At 39.8% G+C, this 20,883-nt stretch overlaps 1 protein-coding gene across 1 annotated transcript in view; it reads left to right on the top strand.

The window, feature by feature from the left end:
- Window positions 1-4,781: 4,781 nt before the first annotated feature.
- Window positions 4,782-20,883, top strand: part of tgfb2 (transforming growth factor, beta 2) — a 38,753-nt gene continuing 22,651 nt past the window's right edge. The window contains exon 1 of the mRNA XM_007251800.4: window positions 4,782-6,480. Within this exon, the coding sequence (XP_007251862.2) occupies window positions 6,135-6,480 (346 nt within the window). The 5' untranslated portion in view covers window positions 4,782-6,134. The remainder of the gene's footprint in view (window positions 6,481-20,883) is intronic.

Below are 20,883 nucleotides of genomic sequence, written 5' to 3'. Positions count from 1 at the left end.
GTCTGACAGAATCAGATGTGTTGTTCTGCTATTAGAGCTCATGCGCCCCTAAAATTTCATGTCATGCCATCTGAGCTGTTGTTCTGCTCACTGCAGTGGTGTAGATGGATTTTTGAGTTTCTGAAGCTTTTCTGTCAGCTTTTTTAATTATTAGATTATTCTTAGTAAATTCTAGTGTCCTTCCCCTATTTTATAAATAAAAATCACATTAAGGTTCTGGCCTGCATTGCACTGCCTTCACACAATTGACAGAATTAGTAGCTGTACAGGTTTTGTTAAATAGAATGCTTAGTAAGCGTGTATAGTGTTTAGTTTGCTGTCTAATGCTATCTTCAAAATAGTACATTTTGTGAGAAGGAAAAAAAGCTTTAAACATAATTTTTGAGTGTTTATATTGTCTATTTATTGTTAAATTTCAATGTGAAATATACAATGTGAAGGACTGCTGCTGTGTTCAAATTATGCAATAAACATTTTTTTGCACAGTCATGACATACAGTCCGTACTATTTTTCCCAATTTCTTCTTTTCCCTCATTTTTGTTTCTTTTCTGCTTTCTCTTTTGACATTCAAATTTTTAGGAAATCCCGTTTCAGTTAATATAGTGGAATTAATAGCAGGATGTTCTCCTGGAATAACTTTTATTTTTAATCACTTATATTGCAAGACTACTGACTGGAATTTTAGGGTTGAAGATCTGAGCATTTTATTAGGAACACTTTAGTATAATGCTGGGTAGAACCTCCCTTGTGGGGCCCTGTATATGATGTGAGAATCACACCTTAATGTATATCTGTCTGCATGCCTTTAGTAGGAGGGTTGCCAGGAAATCTGTCTTGCTCAGTGTTCGTGCCCTTTTGGGGAGCAGCCATGCAGGAATGACAGTTTTGCTGACTGCTCTTTTTCTCTCTCTCTTTTTTTCATCCTCTGTCCGGCTGTGTTAACACACTGAATGGAAATATTTGCCCAGAGCCTTATCGCCCGGAGAGGGCAACGGTGCTCGGTCTCAGCCGACCTGTCCCGCCGCGTGAAGCGGCTATCCGTCACTGCAACACTGCGCCTTTTCACTGAGGAATGCCAGTCTCCTCCTGGCCTTGTTGACACTCAGCCTTAGAATGTGTCCTCTGTGACTTTCTGCATGCTTTCTCTCTGCAGCTCATCTCCCCGGCCTGAGCAGCAGTCTCTCTCTCTCTGTATTAAAGACGCTTACCTGTTTGCGGGTCACGGTGGCTTTCTGTGAGAAAGAGCAGGTGCCTGAGTCTGTGCACTTAGCGCAGGCCTTTCCTGACACTGTGTTTAAAATGGAAACACCCACCCCCACGTGCACTCAACGCATATGTACGATTTAAGACCTCTTTCCGCTCCACATCTGTGTGAGTGGGTACTGATTTAGTGGCAACATCTGCTTCACACCAGTGAGCCAAACGATGAGCATACTTCTGGCAGCCTATCAAAGCTGATCGATTGGTAGATTGTGGGCTGGGATGGGTTTAATTCATATTGGACTGATCAGATACATCACTAGTCCATACATGGACATGCTTAAGAGGGCTCTTCCTGTATTTTACCAAGCTAGTACAGTATTTCGCACTAGACTGTTATGCTGCTAGGACCCAGAATTGTCCGTTGTTGATTTAAAAAAAAATATATATATTATTTCTGGCATCTAGTTGGCTGCCATTACTAATTTTATGTATGTGATGTTTGTTGAGATTTTGTTTATAGATAAAAAGTCACAAACCACAAACACTTTAAGACACTGTGTCTTATTTGATAGTTAAGGTCAGTAATTCTCAATCCTGGTCCTGGAGGCACATTGCTCTGCATCAAAAAAACACCAGATCAACTGACCAGCTCATAACCAGTCTCAATCCACTAAAATGTACAGGTCTGGGTGCCTCACTCATTTAAGGTAAGTGTGTGATGATCATCAGTGAATAAACCAGGAATGCTTAATCATTATTCAGTGAAATAATCCCTTCCATACTAATTTTACAGCTCCCAACAAGAACTGACACGGTATAACTTTTTAATGGCTGATATCAATCCAATACCATCTTTTTTCCCCTCTTTAAAACTAAACCGTTAATAGCACATTGTCTGATTGTGCTTTATTTAAAAAAGGTATTTAATTAACATCATTGTCAAACCATGAAACAAATATTCTAGTTCCCTATATGGTTTACTGCCATCTAACCCTGAACACATGTAGGCTAGAGTTAAACATATAATGGATCACCGCAGATTTTACTTTTATATATTTGATTCAGTGATTTTATTCAATATCAGAAGGATACTTGTCCTGCATATTGGACTGACCCTAGTTACAACATACCTGGTCCAGCTAATCAAATTTCACAAATGTATCTTAGTTTTTATGCACCGTAGTGTCACTGCTGGATTAAGAATTGTCCATCAACAGCATCCTGTTGGCAGAGTCCTACGCCCACTGAAATGGACTAGAGCAGGGGACAGCAGGCGGCCCACAAGCATAAAAAAACATCTGTCCCGTGAGGTTGTTTAAACTATAATGAACGATAATTAAAAAAATAATAATAAATAAATAAATGAAATGCTTCTCTGGTAAGCTTTTGTTTACACACCTCCCCTTTCTCTCTGTCGCGCTCATCATGACTTTAGTTTCTGCCCGTTCTCGTTTTTCCGCCCATTCTCGGGCTCCCTATCTCCATATAAGAGTGTTTTTCTTCCCAGCCTTGTCCCATTTAATTAGCCAAGGGCACTGATAGTGTATTGGACAGCGACCCTGATGACATGGGTTCGATCCTGAGTGAGGAGCGGTGTGTTTATTTATTTACTTTTTTCCTTTTTTCTTGGGTTTACCTGCTTTAAGATCAACTGTTCTGCAATTGGGTTAAACAACTTTATGGACTGGAGAGCTACTAGTCTGTAGCACTCCATCTTCTTACACTTAATTTTCCAAAACAGAATTTTAGAAACAAAATGCACAGTGGAGCTGAAAAAAAGGAAAATGAGGGTCAGGTTTGTGTATGAAAGTGTCTGGTTAGTTTTGGTTTCACACTGCAGTTCAGTGAGAGGACGAAATAACTTTATTGTGTTCTGTTGTCATCACCTACGAAGACATGGGCATTGAAAATGCTGCCACTTCAGTGAGTTTCGTTTTCAGGTGTTGTGCTAAATTTTACCTCCCTGACATAATTTGAGTAGAATGAGCACAACAGGTTACCCTCAGATTATTTTATTTCTGTTATCAAATAAAGTTTAATAAACAGTTACAGTAAATACAGAAATCATCAGCGTAAGTGTTTGCAATCACACAGCTGCCCTGACATGTAGAAAAGTGTTTTTACACTACCAACGAACAGGATCAAGGCTCAGTTAATCTGAGGTTCGGTTCTGGTCCTTCAGTCCAGACTGTGGTTTGCGGCCCATTTCACTCCTGCTATTTTGGTTTGGACCAAACTGAAAAGTCTGAAAATCCGCCCCAAAAAAGGTAGGTGTGATAGCATCCTAAATCGGGTGATTTTATTTGCAAAGTGTTTTTATCTCTGTGTTTCTGTTTTATATAATGTTTATATGTGTTCATAGTTTGAACATGACTGAGCTCTTGATTTTCACTTTATACATTTATGATAATTTAAAGTGCGTCATGACCCACTGGTCGACAAATCCTTGTTTCCAAATCTGATTGTGAGATCACAATTGAAGAAAACCTGCATAGAATCTCCATGGCACCACCCCTCACCCATCAGACCCCACCACAGCCCCACCCATAAGATCAATTTAATTATCCAACATTTGGTCATTTTCTTTAAGAACCTCAGGCAGCACACAGCTGAATTAGCCAGCAGACTTTGACGGAGGGATCTGTACCTACTGTCTGTGGCAATGCTGTATGTGTATCTACTGGAGTATGATATTTTCTTGTCCTTCCACTTTTATTTTACTACATATTTTCCATGAGTTTAGTACTTTTACTCAAATACATTTTTTCTGCACTACATCATTACAGTCGTTACAATTATAAAAATGTTACGAATCATTCCAAACCCACATAATCAATAAAACCAGAGCAGTAGATGCTCTGCACTGTCAAAAGATTTAATAAAGCTCCTTATCATTAAGTGAATCAAGTGATCTTATGAGCAGACTGTGCTGCTCCCGTTCTGTCTTTTGCTCTGCTGCCTGCCTGCATGCAATATGATATTCAAGCTTTTGACTGCATTCTGCAATATCTACATAACACAGTACTGTACTTTTACTTTCAGTACTTGTGTAAAACATTTTAGAATAAACTAATTGCAATACGTAAGTACAACAAATGTGGATTTCTTTAGTATTTCCACTTAAGTGTGATTAAAGCTTAAAGAACACTTTAATTTGTACTCAAGCCATTTTTTTTTATAGGGCACTAGTACTCTTACTCAACCCAGCTGGCATTTCAATGTTGACTCAATGTTGAATCAACGTTGGATTTGGTGTTGATTTTGAAAAGTGAATCAACTTTACGTTCAACCTTTAATAAACCATAGCTCACTGAAACTAGGAAATCCTATAGTTAACAGTGTTAACAATACACTTACTAATCACTGTAGTGAAGCTACAGAGTATAAAGAATGTTACCCGCCACAACCAATCTGACTGAACATCTGATCTCAAAAACACAATTAAACAGAACATGAACATGTCCCAAGGTATGGTGAAGAATTGGAGACAAATTAAAAAGCAATTACTGCAAATGGAATAAAAACACTTTTTCATTGCTCCATCCAAGCGTTTTTTATTATTATTGTATGGTGATGAAATATAAACTGTTAATTCAACGTTAAAACAACAACAGACATTACTTCAATCATATTTCACCCACATTTAAATGTTGAAGGTCGGTTGTATGCCAGCTTGGCAAGTCTGTGTCTCGAACTTTGTACATGTCTGATATAATATGATTTTTTAATGTTTAGTTTCCTTAAAGTCTAAACAACCTGCCGGCGTTAGGACCCCGTGGCTATGCTAAGGAACTCCCCGTTGCTGTGTGTGTGTGTGCGTGTGTGTGTCAGTGCGCGCGGCGCTGCAGTATTTACACTGAGTCTCTGAGTGACCGGGGGCTGCATTAGTGCTGCGCTGTGAGCGGAATGACCACAACCTCAGCACGCTGACAAAGCGCGAGAGAGCACGTGGTGAGGCTCGTCCTGTATAAATCTCACTGCCGCTCGCTCTGCTGGTGTGTGTGTGTGTGTGAGAGAGAAAGAGTGTGTGAGTGACTTTGAAGGGAGTGAGTGTGAGTGCTTGCGCAGCCGGCCTTCAGAGGAAGATGCGTGTGCCTAGTGGTGCTTTTCGGTTGGAGGCGATGGAGAGAGGATCGTGAGCGGCGGTGCGCGGTGAACGGACACTAACTGAAGAGGCGCTACGTCTTGTTGTTTGTTGCGGGCCTCTATATCTCTATTTATCTTTTTTTTTGCGAAACAGTGGATAGTGTGTGTGTAAGTGTGTGTTTGTTGAGTTGAGTGCCTTGGCGTGGGTGGGTGTTTATGTGCGTAAAAGTGCGCGCGCGTGTGTGTTTGTGTGTATGTACGCGCGAGTGCGCGAGATGCCCTGAGAGGCGGCGTAAAATCGCGTGTAACTTTTGAGGGTTCGTGGGCGCGAGCGCGGTGCCTGGGATGAGCGGATTTCTTCATCACTCTTGTCATCAACGTCATTATCATCATCTGCATCACCAGCAGCATCCTCAGTCTCATCATCACTGTTATCTTCATCATCATCTTCAACATAACCATCATCATCATCATCATCATCAGTATCCGAGCCCTCTCCGCGCGCACACTGGATCCCAGTGGAATCTGCGGAACGTTCCAGGAGTTCCTTTCCGTTCCCCCCAATAAGCCTCGGGTGTAGCCCCCTAAACTACAGCTATACAGCCCATCTACACTGTTCCAGCGCGCGCACAGATGCGTGCAGTCTCCGGTCTCCCGTCCGCAGCGCGCGCATCCCACCTCCTCTAACCCTCGCTACCTTCTTGCCAATCTTCTCCGAGACTCATCTTTTTTTTTTTTTGCTGGACTGTTGAAAACTGTCTAGGCCGGTGCGCGTTGTTGGATACGGGGAACGGGGAAAGCGCGCGAGGAGGCAGAAAGACGTGTTCGGACCCCCAACCCCGCCATGAACGTCTACGTGCTCACCCTGCTGCTCGCGCTGGAGCTGGCGCCCGCGGCGCGCGGCCTCTCCACGTGCAGCACGCTCGACATGGACCAGTTCATGAAGAAGCGCATCGAGGCCATCCGAGGGCAGATCCTCAGCAAGCTCAAGCTCACCAGCCCGCCCGAGGAGTACCCGGAGCCGGAGGACGTGTCCCGGGACATCATCGCCATCTACAACAGCACGCGCGACCTGCTGCAGGAGAAAGCCAACGAGCGCGCCGCCACGTGCGAGCGCCAGCGCAGCGAGGAGGAGTACTACGCCAAGGAGGTGCACAAGATCGACATGCACCGCTTCGACCCAAACGGGAGTAAGTCAAGTGCCTCTGAGCAATGCATGCCTTTCAGTGTCAATTTTCTTGGCTCTCCAGAACGTTTTGGGAATGTTACATTTTGGTTCCCAAAACGTTCTGGGAATGGAGCATTTTTGGTTGCTGTTTGGTTATAATACTATCAGGAAATGTTTCTATTTTTCAGAATTAGAATGTTTACGTTTGATTTTGCATTATAAGTCTAGGAACGTTGCTCTAATGTTCACACAATTCTAAATGTTTTGACAATGAAGCATTTTTTGTTGCCCTTTGGTTCTCCGGGGCACTTTCTTATTACAAAAACAAGATGTTACCATTTGGTTGTGCATTATAAATCTAAGAACGTTCCTCTAATGTTGACATTACCCTGAACGTTCTTGAAATGTTCAGCAATGGATCATTTTTGGTTGCCCTTTGATTCTTCAGGAAATGTTCTATTTCTGGAAATAGAATGCACCCGTTTGATTGTGCAGTATAATTTTAGAAATGTTACATGTTATAATGTTACTCTTGTATTTCAGGATAATCAGTTTTTGGTTGGCAAAACTTTCTATGAAATTTCTTAGGCATAGTTCTCCAAATACTTTTAAGAAAAAACTTTACAGAAATAGAACGCTCCAATTTGATTGTACATTTGATCAGACTTTTTAAAACTTTTTAACAAAAATAGAACATTGCCGTATTTTTATTGATTGATTCTCAACATCAATCAGAGGGGAACCAAAATTTAATATTTCAAGAACATTCTGTGTTACAGTAGCTGGGTTTGCTTTGTGCACTTTTGCATTGTTTATTCCTAGTTGTGATGCTTTTAGGCCACACGTTTGCCTTCTAACATCCCAGATAACATGGCCACATGAGGCCTTTATGAGTAGCCCAAGGTTCATCTATGAGTTCCATGTTGGCCCCACATATGAATGTCAGTGATGGGACCAGGAGGGGTTAAACATGGGCCCCACCTGGGTTGTAGACTGCACATGGAGCCTAAATGGGATTAAGGTGGACTGTAATGATGGGGCCAGTTTGGGAAACCCAACTGGATCCCATGTCAATACATGTACAATCCTACTTTAAGTACATGGCCACCTGGAACCCACCAATTTATATATTGCTATAATGATTATAAAAAGGCTCAGAATGGGACGTCAGACTGATTTGCTGGGAATAAGAGTGCATACTGGTTGCACACTCTTTTTGGAGACGATGCCATGAAGTCCAAGGCCTTAAGGGACATATTGAGGCACATGTTGACTCCCAGGCGGATCTGCTGAAGGATAGGCTAATTTGAGGGTGTTTGTGGCTGAGCAAGTGCCTGCGAGCGATCTAATCTAATGTATGATTAGCTTCTGAGGCGTGCTTAGGCTCTCCATGTGCCTTTTAGCTGTGCACCTCTGCTGTGCAGGCATTGTCTTAGCTGTCTTTGCTTAGAAAGAGAGAGATTGAGGCTCATAAACCTCAAAAGCCAGTGAAGGCAGCAATGTGATGTAGGTATCTTCAATTGAATTGTGGTTGAAATGCTTTTTAAAGGCAATAATATGTCAAAGCACTTCCAGGATCCGTACAATTCACTGTCCACTGGGTAGAATGATTTGTGAGTTTTGCTATCCTTCTGAGACTGAAAATGAGCAAAATAAAAATGATGTGAGACCAATTCAGTTTCTTAATCAGTCTGATTTTGCTATTTATAGATATAGGTTTGACTAAAATTAACATTGTTGTTTTATTCTATAAACTATGAACAATTTTCCCAATTTCCACATAAAAATAGTCATTTAGAGCATTTACTTGAAGAAAATGAGAAACGGCTAAAATAACAAAAAATATGCAGAGCTTTCAGACCTCAAATAATGCAAAGAAAACAAGTTCATATTCATAAAGTTTTAAGAGTATCAGATATCAATATTTGGTGGAATAACCCTGGTTTTAATCACAGTTTACATGCATCTTGGCATATTCTCCTCCACCAGTCTTACACACTACTACACGCTTTTGGATAACTTTATGCCACTCCTGGTGCAAAAATTCAAGCAGTTCAGCTTGGTTTGATGGCTTGTGATCGTCCATCTTTCTCAATTTGGTAAAATCAAAGAAACTTATCTTTTTTTAAGGAGTCTCTTATTTTTTCCCAGAGCTATAGTACAAAATGTGTTTAAGAAAAACAAACTAACTTAAGAAAAGTTCTATACATGGGATATGTAGATGTATCCTTGCTGAATTCACAAATTGTTAAGATTAAGGTACCTTAGCAGGAATCGTTTTACACAAACATTCAATTTGGTTGTGGTTGGTTCCTTTCTGCCATCAAATACTCTGAATTGGCAGCATGTTTCAGATTTAAGAGACAACCTGGGAGTGAGAAGCTACCTTTGTCTTGTTTAAATGATTTATTATTTAATTCATTTATTTATTTGTCTTTGGTTTAGCTTTGGCCCACGTGAGAGGCCGCGCTCATGTGTTGAATGAACCGAACTTTTTTTAAAAACACAGGCCATTTCCACAACAGTGTTTCCTTAAGTAAGACCCCCTTATTTTATTAGACCCCCTCCTCCACCACCACCACACCACACCACCTTCACCGCTACCACCAGCCCCCCATCTGCTGGAATAATAAGCCACTGTGTATCCTACCTACACAGGCCTACTGTGCTCCTTGGTGTTTTCAAAGTCAGGACTGTGTAAGCATAATAATAATAATAAGAATAATAATAATCGTATTGAATGCCTTTATTGTGCCATTAATTTCTGAAATTGTTTTCCTCCTCACAGATCAAAATGTGAGTACATGGCATGAAGGGAGAATAAATTAGGAGATATTTATATGCCCCAAGGTGTATTTTGCATTAAATATTATCCTTGGCCCTGCCCGTTGTGTAAATACCCTAAATATGAATAGACTTGGCACGGTGCCAGCCTGAGCCTGGAAGGCGTTTATGGGGTATAAATAATACTGTGTCAACACGTGGAGAAAAGAGCCGGATTATTTTGGGATTCGACCTTATTCATCTGCGAGTGTGAGCTGGCTGATTGGGGGATGAAGAAGGGAATGGTGAAAGTGAAGGGGAGAGAGATTACACTGGTGGAGAGGTGTAGTCCTGTTTTTCTCAGATGTGAACAAGTGTCTGTGTCTGGTCTGCCATGTGTGGAATAAGTGTTTGCCAGCTCTATTGCTCACACACACACACACTCACACTCTCACACACACACACACACACACATAAACACACACAGAGACATAGACATACAGTAAATGTAGAGGGTATCAGCCTTATTTGGTTGGGCGCCAGGAAGTCCTCACAGGCATCACTGCAGGGCACAACGGCACTGGAAGCCACACAAAAATGCAGAGAGCAACACAGCGAGAGACTGAGAGAGAGAGAGAGAAAGTGGGGCTCAGCCAGAGACGGAGAGCTGGCAGGGCCCACATTATAACACTATTTAAGCTAGAGTGCAGCGGCGTGCATATACGCTGCACTGTGCTCCACTATGCCACATGCTCCATGGAAAATTCCAGCCGGAGAAACGCACTGTTGCTGGGGTGTGGAGCTCTAGTCACCGGAGAGGCTTTCCCTACCCTACCCTACACCCCTCTCCCCCTTCACACCCTTCCCCTCTGCCCAACAGTCCTCTCTGCCACACGCCCAAAGCCCCATACCTGCCCCCTTTCAGAAAAACCTCAGTACACCTCTTCTCTACGCTTTGATATACACTTTGATGTGGCACGTATGAGGAGTGTACAGTATTTCATAGCAGGATCAGTTTCAGTACAGTATTGAAAGACTGGAAACAGACAAATCCAATATCACAGTACAGACACTGATCTAACGAATCAATGAACTAGAAGATTTTCAAATTTAAAACAAACTATCCAAAATGATTCAGTGTTTTTATTACACATGGCACTGAATCAATTTAATCAGCAACAATGATGTTCTGTGATGTAATTTATCTCAATAACATCAACATATAAAAAACTAAAAAGATTTTCACCAGTATCAGCACATTTTAAAGGAACATTTTATTGAAATATAATAGTTTAAAAAGCAATTTGATGCTCTACTTACCTGTAATAGAAAGAATAGCACAATTCTTTTTGCCCGTCCTGGTTAGAATTCTGCTACTGCACTGTTCAACTTTAGTGTGGAGCATGTACAAGTCCTCTCACCAGTTTTAACAGTTTACATGATTCTTTTACCTTTTTTTACCTTCTTTTAGTGCTGGTTTTGTATGTCTCAGCCCTGCTTGTTAGCAAATGCATGTGTAGTGTGTGTCCATAAGGAATTAGACTCCTTATTTACTCCTCACTGGGGGAGCCACGGAGTAAGAAATAGGGTTGTGCCATATCATATCGTACGCGAAAATATCCCAACATTTTTAAATATCGTGAACGATATTAAACCCTGAAATATCGTACCATATCACCCACCCCTAATTATCACATCAGGGTGAGACTTTTTTGCTGTTTTTAGCAAAAGAAAAGTTTACACTGTTCTCATTTCCCATTACATATCGACTAGAGACAGATTATATCTGTCCAGTATCATGCATTTTTCTGCAGCACTTGATATATGGAGAAATATGGAGTGAATTATTAGATTGTGCAGTAGTGTATTTTTGAAAAAAAAAAAAAGTGTTTTGTCATATCCTCAAGAGTATCCTTATCGCAAAAATACCATGAAATATCATGATATTATTTTAGGGCCATATCGCCCACCCCTAGTAAGAAGTACCATTTCTAAAATACAAATGCTGTACAAATTATGTTACATACAATATAACATAATAAGTACATTTTTTTATTATGTTCCTTGTATTGGAACATGCAGTTGGTCAGTGGTGGTTGTTGTTTATCACTAAATAACAACATTTAGCACAATACGATAAGAGTTTTTGCATATTACCCATCTCTAAACCAACCAGTGTAGCATACAATTTAAACTCTGTATAATTAATATCATATTACCTTGAAAATAAGTGTATCATTACACCTGTAACACAGATGCTGTCTTATATGGGAGTGTGCAAGAAATTCTAAACAAATATGGAATTTTCTCAAAGAAAAGTTTTTCAGTTTTAATGCATATTATGAACATTTAAAATACATATTTGATTGCATGGTATATTTGGTATCATTAATAAGCTAATTGTGCTGCTGTGTCATCAGTTCTGCATGTACTTAATAGGTCTAGGCTTTTTGCTTGGATATGTGAAAAATGATGTGGCAACAAACAACAATGAATAGAAACAGTTGTGTCCACATACATACACTATAACTGTGCTACATGCAGTATGATATATTGTCCTATAATCAATTGAGATAAGCGATATTATTCTTATTTTACAAGCGTTTTATGCCACTGATATAATGATTACAAAATAGCAATATTGATAGCAGTAACATGCTTTTAAAGAGCAATGAAGTACAAAAAACATTGTTTTTAAACAAAGTCAACACACCAGTTCATTCAGATTAATGGGCTTTCCTTGCTTAAGAAAATATATTATGCAATTTTAAGGTCATATATTGTATGATAAGTTGATAATGTAATTATTGTGACAGGAGAACTTTTGCACATACAGATTTTTTTAAATGTTCACGCATGCATGAATGCTAGAATGCTATAACGCTGTCCGCATGTATGTGTCGTGCAGCCAAGTATAGAGCTCCCTTGTGGCTGTGAGCAGATGAACACAAGGCATCCACTGTGTGCGTACCTGGCCTCGGAAATGTTTTAAGTTGCAGTGATTTTTATGGGGGTTGTGTGTTGGAGCAGGACTGATTTGCTATTATATGCGCAGTTAAGAAGCTAGATTTTTCTTATTTTCTTCTCCCTGTCAGCCAGGTAACTAATCTTTTAAGTTTTCATCTCGTTTTGGTAAAGAGGCAAATGTAGGCTCTTGAATGCAGTGTGTGCTGTCAAGAGCACTTCCATATAATTGTGAAAACATACTTGAACCACTTAGTGAGCACAAAAGGCTGACATTTTTGTGGTTGGGCTAAGTAGTAGTCAAATTGTTCAATGAGTCCAAGTTGAATCCTTATCAAAAGCTTTTTAATAAGGTTTTATAAGGTCAACAATTAGCATAATAAAAACTTAAATATAGGGCTGTAATTATAAACTCAGGTAAACACAAACCATATAGAGTAATCAGATTTTCTTCACTGGTGTTTTGAATTGCACTTCTCTGCATGTAAAATCCAGTTTTATTGGATGATTTTCAGTGGGAACCTTTTTTAGTGTGAAACTGTGCTTTAGATATAATGAACCCGAGGACTGTTATATATACTAATGCAGAGTAAACATTGTTTTGTAAACGTAAATGAATAGTTATAAAGGCCTTAATGTTTGACTGTGTAATGTTATAAATATAATGCTAAATTTGTTTGTTTCCATTTATTCCCATAAAAAAATATCGTAAGAAAAACATATACTGAACACTTTATAGAAGCACAGACATATTTCAAGTACTGCAGATTAGCTTATTCACATAGGGTTGTGTTGAGCCTTTTCTGTTGACAATACTTTTCTACAAGCTGTGTGTGTGCTTTTGCATATCTGTGTTAACTGTCAATAGTGAGAGCAACTTACACTAGCTGAATGCATTCATTCATCAGGTGTCTCCACACACTGTTGTTTATATATATATCGGCCAAAATGTTTTATCAATACATGGTGACAAATATCGATATTTTATAGAAACATAGGAGCTGCATTACTGTACTCATTTCTGTGAAACTGACATCCATAAATACAAAATTATTTTTATCCTCTTTAGATGCAATGACACAGATGCAATGAAGTATCAGAGTATAAATGATGCAGTGAGTAGCTTCTCAACTCTTAAACAGCCATGTGGAAAGACACATCCTGTGGATCCTGTGAAAAAGATGATAATCCGTTTTAGAAGGGTCAAAATATTGGCATCCATCAAGGAGTGCAATCTTTTAAGGAGATTTCTGAAACAACTAAAATCGAGTTCAGCACTGTCCGAAGAATTATTAAAAAGGACAATGTAGAAGGATATCGATGAAACATCATCATTGGGTGATCATGATTCACCGTTTGGTGAAATCAAATAGTGGAAAAGCAACACTAGAACTCAGGGATATGTTTAATAGTGAAAGTAAGAGCATTTCCACATGCACAATGCAAAGTGAACTCAAGAGATTTAGACTAAGTAGCTGTGTAGCCTTAAGAAAACCACTTTTCAGTGAGGATATCTTGCAACAAAAAATAATGTTTTTGATAGGGAGCATAAAGATTGATTCTGAAGCAGTGGAAGAAGGTCATGTGGTCCAGATTTGCCCTTTTCCAGGGTGATGGGTGCATCAAGGCTAGTGCCTACCATACAAGCCTCTGGGGAAAGTTCTATAATCGGGGGTGGCTGCAGTTGGTCAGGTCTAGGTTCAGCATCAGTATGTGCTGAAAGTATGAGGTCAGCTGACTACCTGAATATACTGAATATAGATCATGTTATTCTATCAATGGAGTTTTTCTTCCCTGATGAGACGAGTATATTCCAAGATGACAATGTCAGGATTCATTTGGCTGTAATTGTGAAAGAGTGGTTCAGGGAGTATGAGATCATCATTTTCACACATGGATTGGTCAGTCATTGTTTGATTCATCAAATTTACAATATCTTATTTTAAAAGGTGGGCTTGATATAAGTGATGCAAAGTGATACAAGTGATCTGCAATACACCACATTAGGCACTGATGGTCAAATTTAAATAATTTAATTAAGATATATATGTAATGCCATCTAGTGGCTTTTTTGGTAGCAGCAGTGTGCACTATTAAAACAGCAATGTGCAACATAAAATAAATAATAAAAAAAATACAGAAACAGTCATGTACAAAATAATATAACAATTAGAGCCTTAACAAACTGAACTCTATCCTACTATAATAGTTAAACATGAAAAATAAGACTCGGTCCCTGAGTTTTTTTCTTTAAAAAAGATATATTATTAACTTTATCTGAGAGAAAGATGCTCCTTAAGGTACCAAAACTATAAAAATATTTGAGGCTAGACAAAACAACTGTTATTTTTATATTTTAAAGTTTACTTAAGAAGATGAGAATGTCCACATTCTCTGGAGAAATCTCACAGTGTCCGTGGCGTTGGCTACAGTGTGCTGCGCCATTTGCTTTTTTTGACTTCTAGGCTCGAGACCATGACATAATTTCGATCGATTTTGATGAAATATCGAAATCATGACACCCCTAGTTTTGTTGTATACAGCCAATATTAGTGTGGGCATACCTGGTGAAATTGATGCACATTTGTTAGTAATTGGTTGACATCTACAGTATTACCTGCAGTCAGTAGTAAACTAGCCTACTGGTGTAAAAAAATCTTTTTGTTTCGTTTGCAGCTGTTTGCTCCCAGTGTGTGCATCGCATATGAGGGACCGAGAGCCTGAGAGTCTGAAGTGTGTCAGTGTTTGTGCAGCTTCGCGAGAAGCTCGGTGCGTGTGCATGACAGATTATGTTTAGTGACTCCAAGAGAACACTCAAACCCCTCTTTGCCTCTCCCTCTGTAAATAAACACTGTGGTGTGGAGGGGCTCTCCCAAAAACAACCCAGCACGGCCAAGTGTGCGGGACACAGGGCCAGGGAGACTCAGAGAGAGAGAGAGTGATGAGCCGGTGTCTGGGGAAGCCTCTGCTAACGTGCGGCTCGCTAACTGCAGCGCATCTGTGTGATATCAGTGGAAACAAATAGAGTTTGATCTCCAGAAACCCACAAGGAGTGAACACGCATGTGATAACATTTTATTTACACAAGCCCGGGGAGCGTAATGGGAGGATACGCCGCCAACAACTGCGTTTGATCTGGTGCTCCATGCTCCTCGGTTCATGAACTGCTCCTCCTTGGGAGTAATGTGTTGCACGTTGCAATTTGTTGGCTCTGATGGGAATCTCACAGGCTCTGTAGTGTAGGCCTGTGTCCAGTGTGTGTATGTGTGTGTGTGTGTGTGTGTGTGAGTAAGGAGGGGCTGTAGGGGGCTTTAATTAAGTACCAGTGTGTTTGTAGACTTAACTGTTTACTTTTATTAAGGCCATCTTGGTCACACATTTGTTTACTCTGTATCATGAATCCTAAATCCAAGCTGCAGCTTTCTCTCCTGCTCTTTCTTTCTTCTTTTCTCTTCTACTGCTGTTCTTTCACTCTCTCTCTCCCCTGTACTCACTCTCTTCTTCTCTTTTTCATTCTCTCTTTATATCTAATCTCATAATCTGTTGGTCATTCATCTTCTTACTTGCTTCTTACTTCTTATTTCTTTTTTCTCTCCCATACTATCTCTACTTCTCCTCTTCTCCACCATTTCCTTTCTTTCTATTTCTCATATTGTCTCTATTCCTAATTTTCTCTTTCCTTCCCTTTCTTTATTTCTTTCGAATACTCTTCCTCTGCTTCTTCATTATTAATTTTCTCTCTCATCCTTTCTACTTCTCATTTTCCCTTTAATTCTCTGTCTCTCTTGTGCTTACTTGTGCTCACCCTGCTTCTCTTTTTTTCCTTCTCTCTACCTTTCTTAGTCTTTATTTCTAATCTAGTAATCTGTTGGTCTTTCTTCTTCTTTCCTCATACTTGCTCTCAAACTGTATCTACATCTCCCTTTCTATTTATCTCCCCTTTTTTCCTCTCTGTCTCTTTCATACTATCTTTACTTCTCCTCTTCCATCTATCCTCATTTCTTTCTGTCTCTTAATATTGTCTCTAATCCTAATTGTCTCTCTCATCCTTTCTACTTCTCCTTTTCCCTTTATCTCTCATACATACTCTGCATCTCTCCTTTTCCTTTACTCCCTCCCATATTTTGGAATTATCTAAATTCAGCCATAAAGCTTGATTTTTTCTTTGATAAGATTTTCCAAGCATTGTAAGGGTTAGATTATTTTGCTTATTTTAGGAATAATTATCTTAATCAGTATAACTTTTCAGCATCAGCATTTTCGCCTTATTTGAAGTAAATTCAACTCAAAATAAGCACAAACGTATACCATTATCAAGAAAAAAATTGCTCATCCAATTGGCAGATTTTTTACTTAGTATAAGCATGCACTTTTTTACTAGGTTTTGCCAATATATTCTTTATACTTCTCATTTCCTTCTTCACTTACTACTACTTCATTTATCCTCTCCTTTCAAAGCATTTCACTGCGAGTTGTATTGTGTGACTGTATGTGACACATAAACTTTGCATTTCTTTCTCTCTTGCAGACTTCTTATTTCTATCTTTCTCCATTTTTTTGCTTATATTCTTTCTTCTCCTTTCTGTCTTATCTCTGACAGCTCATTGATTGTCCCACTCTCATTCTCTCGCTGCTGTTGACTCTCCTTCTCTTTCTCTTGCTTCTCTCCTGTTTTTCTCTCACCCTGTCTCACCCTGACCTTTTCTCTGTTCCTGTCTCTCTCTCTCTCTCTCTCTCTCTCTCTCTCTCTCTCTCTCTCTCTCTCTCTCTGATGAGGCTAAGGACTCAGCCCATGGGCTTCAGAGGGCTCTGTATGGTGGGGTTGTTGTTGAAAAGTGGGGCTCAGTAAACTTACGCAAGACCTGGACGTGCTGCCGCTGCTCTAGCGGCCAAGCTCTATTGCGTAACAGAGGGAGAGAGCAACGGGTGAGAGAGAGAGAGAGAGAGAGAGAGGGAAAGGGGGGGACGAAAGTGCAAAAGAATAACAACTGTTCCTCCAACGCTTTCATACTGTTTACAGCAAGAGCACAGGTCCCGTGTAATACGATATTCTAACACAAGTAAAGCGCAGTGTGGGAAAGAGATCTAGAGCCCATCTATCTCTCCGGGCTCTGGAGGAGTGAGAGTGTGCAGGAGGGATGCACCGGCCTGGGAAGCCGTATGGAGCGCTGCTGAAGATTAATGGAGTCAGATGTAGAGGAGGCTGCAGTGAGGAGAGGCTGCGTGAGAGAATACGCCAACCACAGCCAGGCCTATTGTTTATCTCTATTATGATTTCACAGCTCAGCACCGAGGCTTTGTATTGGCTAGAGATTGGCGATATGATGTGTATCAAGATACAGGGGTTATGATTTAGTATATCAAGGCGATATATTGCGATTTTAGAGAAAAGTTTAAGTTTTATAAAACCTAAGTATTATAGTAGTTGATAAATCTGCCTATGTAATCATGTATTCATAATGTATTATGAATGCATTATTTATAATACATTATGTGGCATACATAATACCCTATAATGATATAAGCATAAACATACATAATATGTTGTAGAGTACAATATATACAATTTCAAAATGCCTTATAACATCTGTCCAATCTGTCCTAAAAACTTTGTTCATACAAATGTTATAATGCACTGTAACACAGGATTAGTACTGTTTGCATTACAAGTTATAATGTATTATATGATACAGCTTTGATTTCTCAAATTAATTTGTTTATACAAAAAGCAACACAAAGCATTATGTTAGTTAAATGCCCTTTAAATGCCCTTTAAACATCAATTAAATTTGATTGTATTTTATCATGCCTCATAAAGCACTATAAGTGCTTTCTGCTGGCTATAAGTGGTGTGTGTTTTAGCAAAGTTTATTTTAATACAAAGAAACATTCTTAAATGCTAAGGCATTAAAAAACATGTCTTTATAAAATCACAAACCTGTACACTATGATTGATTTATGTATGATACTGTAAGTACAAGCTTATTACAGTAAACATATGGTGTTGTGTATGCCATATAATGCATTATATGGCATATTATATATATTTTTTTAAACTGCTACTGTACTACCAAATTAAATAAATCAATATTTTCTTACACTCCTACTCAGCAGACATACTCAGAGACAGACAGATAGAGGAAGAGACAGTATGTGAATTTGTGTCTCTTGAGTTTAGTTTTCTGGTTGTTGTTTCTTTGTAAATTCTATGTGGAATCAGGACAACAGTTTTTAAGAAATTTGATAAAGTCCTAAACTTTTCTGTCTGTCTGTCTGTCTGTCTGTCTCGGCGAGCTTTAACGGGGGTCACTGAGAACGTTATTCAGTCACAGTTGCTTGTTTTCTGGTTGCCATACAACAGTCCAGAGGATCCGTGTAGAAAATGCCAGCGAGACAACAGTGCCGTCCTCTTCACCCGTCTATTAACTCCTTCCCCATAATTATTGTGATGTGTGAGTGTGTGTAAATGTGTGTGTGAGTGTGTGTATAAGTAAGTGTGTGTGTGTGTGTGTGTGTGTTGGACTGTTGCTGGGAAGGAATCATGTGCAGACTGACAGGACTTTGTGGACGGGGCCTTCAAACGCGCCGGGTATTTTTAGTTCCCAGGGATTATGTGCAGAGTTGTTTTCAATTTGCTATTGGCAGGTGAGGGGCTGGGCGGAGGCGCCTGCTGGGAATGACACAGGCAGGAACGTTCTTCCGTCTTAAAACTCTCTCTCTTTTTCTCTTTCTCTGTGTGAGTGTTTCTCACCTTCTCTGGCCATTCCTCTCTCTCTCTGTCTGTCTCTCTCTCTCTGTTCCTTTCACTCTTTCTCCCCCTCTCCCCTCACACTCCCACTTTTCCACCGGTTTCCTGCCTCTGTCTTCAGTAAGTCTGGATTCAGTTCCAGCAGCTCTAGGCCTTGACTCAGCCAGAAGCCTTCCCAGCCTCTCTGCTCTTGCCACGTAAACTAATGCAGAAAGGAATAAACCCACCTCAGAGAGAGAGAGAGTGCTAAGCTAGCTCCTTCACCGTGTGGTCCACTATATGGTCACCACCTTTGCCACCTTCTCCTCTCTCTCTCTCTTTCTCTCTCTCTGTCTTTCACTCTCTCTCTCTCTCTCTCTCTCTCTCTCTCTCTCTTTCGTGCTGGACCTTACACAAGTGTGAGAAGCAGAGAACAGAGTGTCCTTCTGCAGAGGAAGCAAGGGGAATCCGAGAGCATATCTCACGGAAGTGAGAAATGCTCAAAAGTAGGTCAAATATTTTCCCTCCTACTCCCCGTCCCGAAGCTTTTAGCACCGCACTACCAATATTTGGTCTCGCTTTCCATTTTCGAGCGGTAACAGCGACTCCGAGGTAGCAAACAGTTGCATCCGCAAATTCCTCCAAGTCGTAAATCACAGTAACGTCATTTGTATTTGAACAAATGTTTGGATGTTTTCCTCGCATTTCACTGCTCGTAACAGCCACGCAAATTAATATCTCCTCGTAAATAAGATCCTTAATGTCAGCTTTTTATTGAAGCCACATGTCGTGCCCTGAGTCTCCACAGCAACACAAATGTAAAAGCAACACAATATTATACACAACCGCCTGGAAATGTGTGAGTGAGTGACTTGTATTTCAACACTTGCGAAGAGCTGATGCTTACAACAACAACAAACAAACAAAAAAGTTAGGGGCAGATTTTGAAGAAACTCCGCCTTTTGTGTTTATAAATAAAAGCTGTACGACTTTTTTCTTTGTTTTTTTTGTGGCTATGGTTATAATTAGAGTTCAGCTTACAGTATTTTAGGCATTAGATTTAGGTGTGTCTGTGCCTGCATGCATGTACCTGTGTAAGTGTCTGCCTATGTTTGAGTCATTGGCAGACTCAGTGGAAGCAAATAAGCGTTGCTAAAGTGCCCTATTGGCTGCCCTTTACATGGGAAAATAAATGATTGAGTGACAAAACAAGACAGCTTAATTCATCATACATGTGCTGAAAGCTCAGAGTGTATGTGGCGTCCGTCTTTAATACATACATACTAGTAAATGTACACACACCCGGGAACCTGTGAGGTTTAAGGGCCTCGGAAAAAGGCTGCCATCAGTTGCCTAGCTGATTCCCACCAGTGCCCTCTAGGGTGCCTCTTTTTGCAGTAAGTTCCAATAAAGTGCCAATAAATTACATAATATATCTTAATGAGTTCCTTTCTATGGGTGCCCATCCGGATGTCATTAGTAAATGCCCTCTCTGCCCCCCCTACTAGACACTGGCCTGCCCAAATTGGGGTGCATAAGGGCAGTCTAGCTGCCCCAATAACTACTTTTGTTAAGATTTTAAATGTACTTAATCCTGCAACCAAACCATTTTTTATTGTATGATATATTTTACTTAAAGTAGTTGTGATTAACTTTTATGTGATTTTATGTCACTGTCATATGTATATACAGGATAATGTAATAGAATAAAGAGCAGTAAACTTTCAATTATGAAGAATATTTCTAAATTGCTACATTAAATCTGCATATAAGTCTGCATATAAGCTCATTCACATTAATGTGCTCTCCCTGCTTAGAAAAAACATGGTCATAATGGGCAATATTGAGGTGATATCCATATGTGGTATGATAAGTCGATAACTCATGACAAGAAGGATTCAGTTGACAGGAATTCATTTTGGTTGGTAGTTGTGTCAAACTCTTATGGAGTGACTTAAAATAGCATCTTCA

Source organism: Astyanax mexicanus, chromosome 6, assembly GCF_023375975.1.
Source record: "Astyanax mexicanus isolate ESR-SI-001 chromosome 6, AstMex3_surface, whole genome shotgun sequence".
NCBI classification, from domain to species: Eukaryota; Metazoa; Chordata; class Actinopteri; order Characiformes; family Acestrorhamphidae; genus Astyanax; species Astyanax mexicanus.
This window is presented reverse-complemented; position numbering and strand designations above follow the sequence as displayed.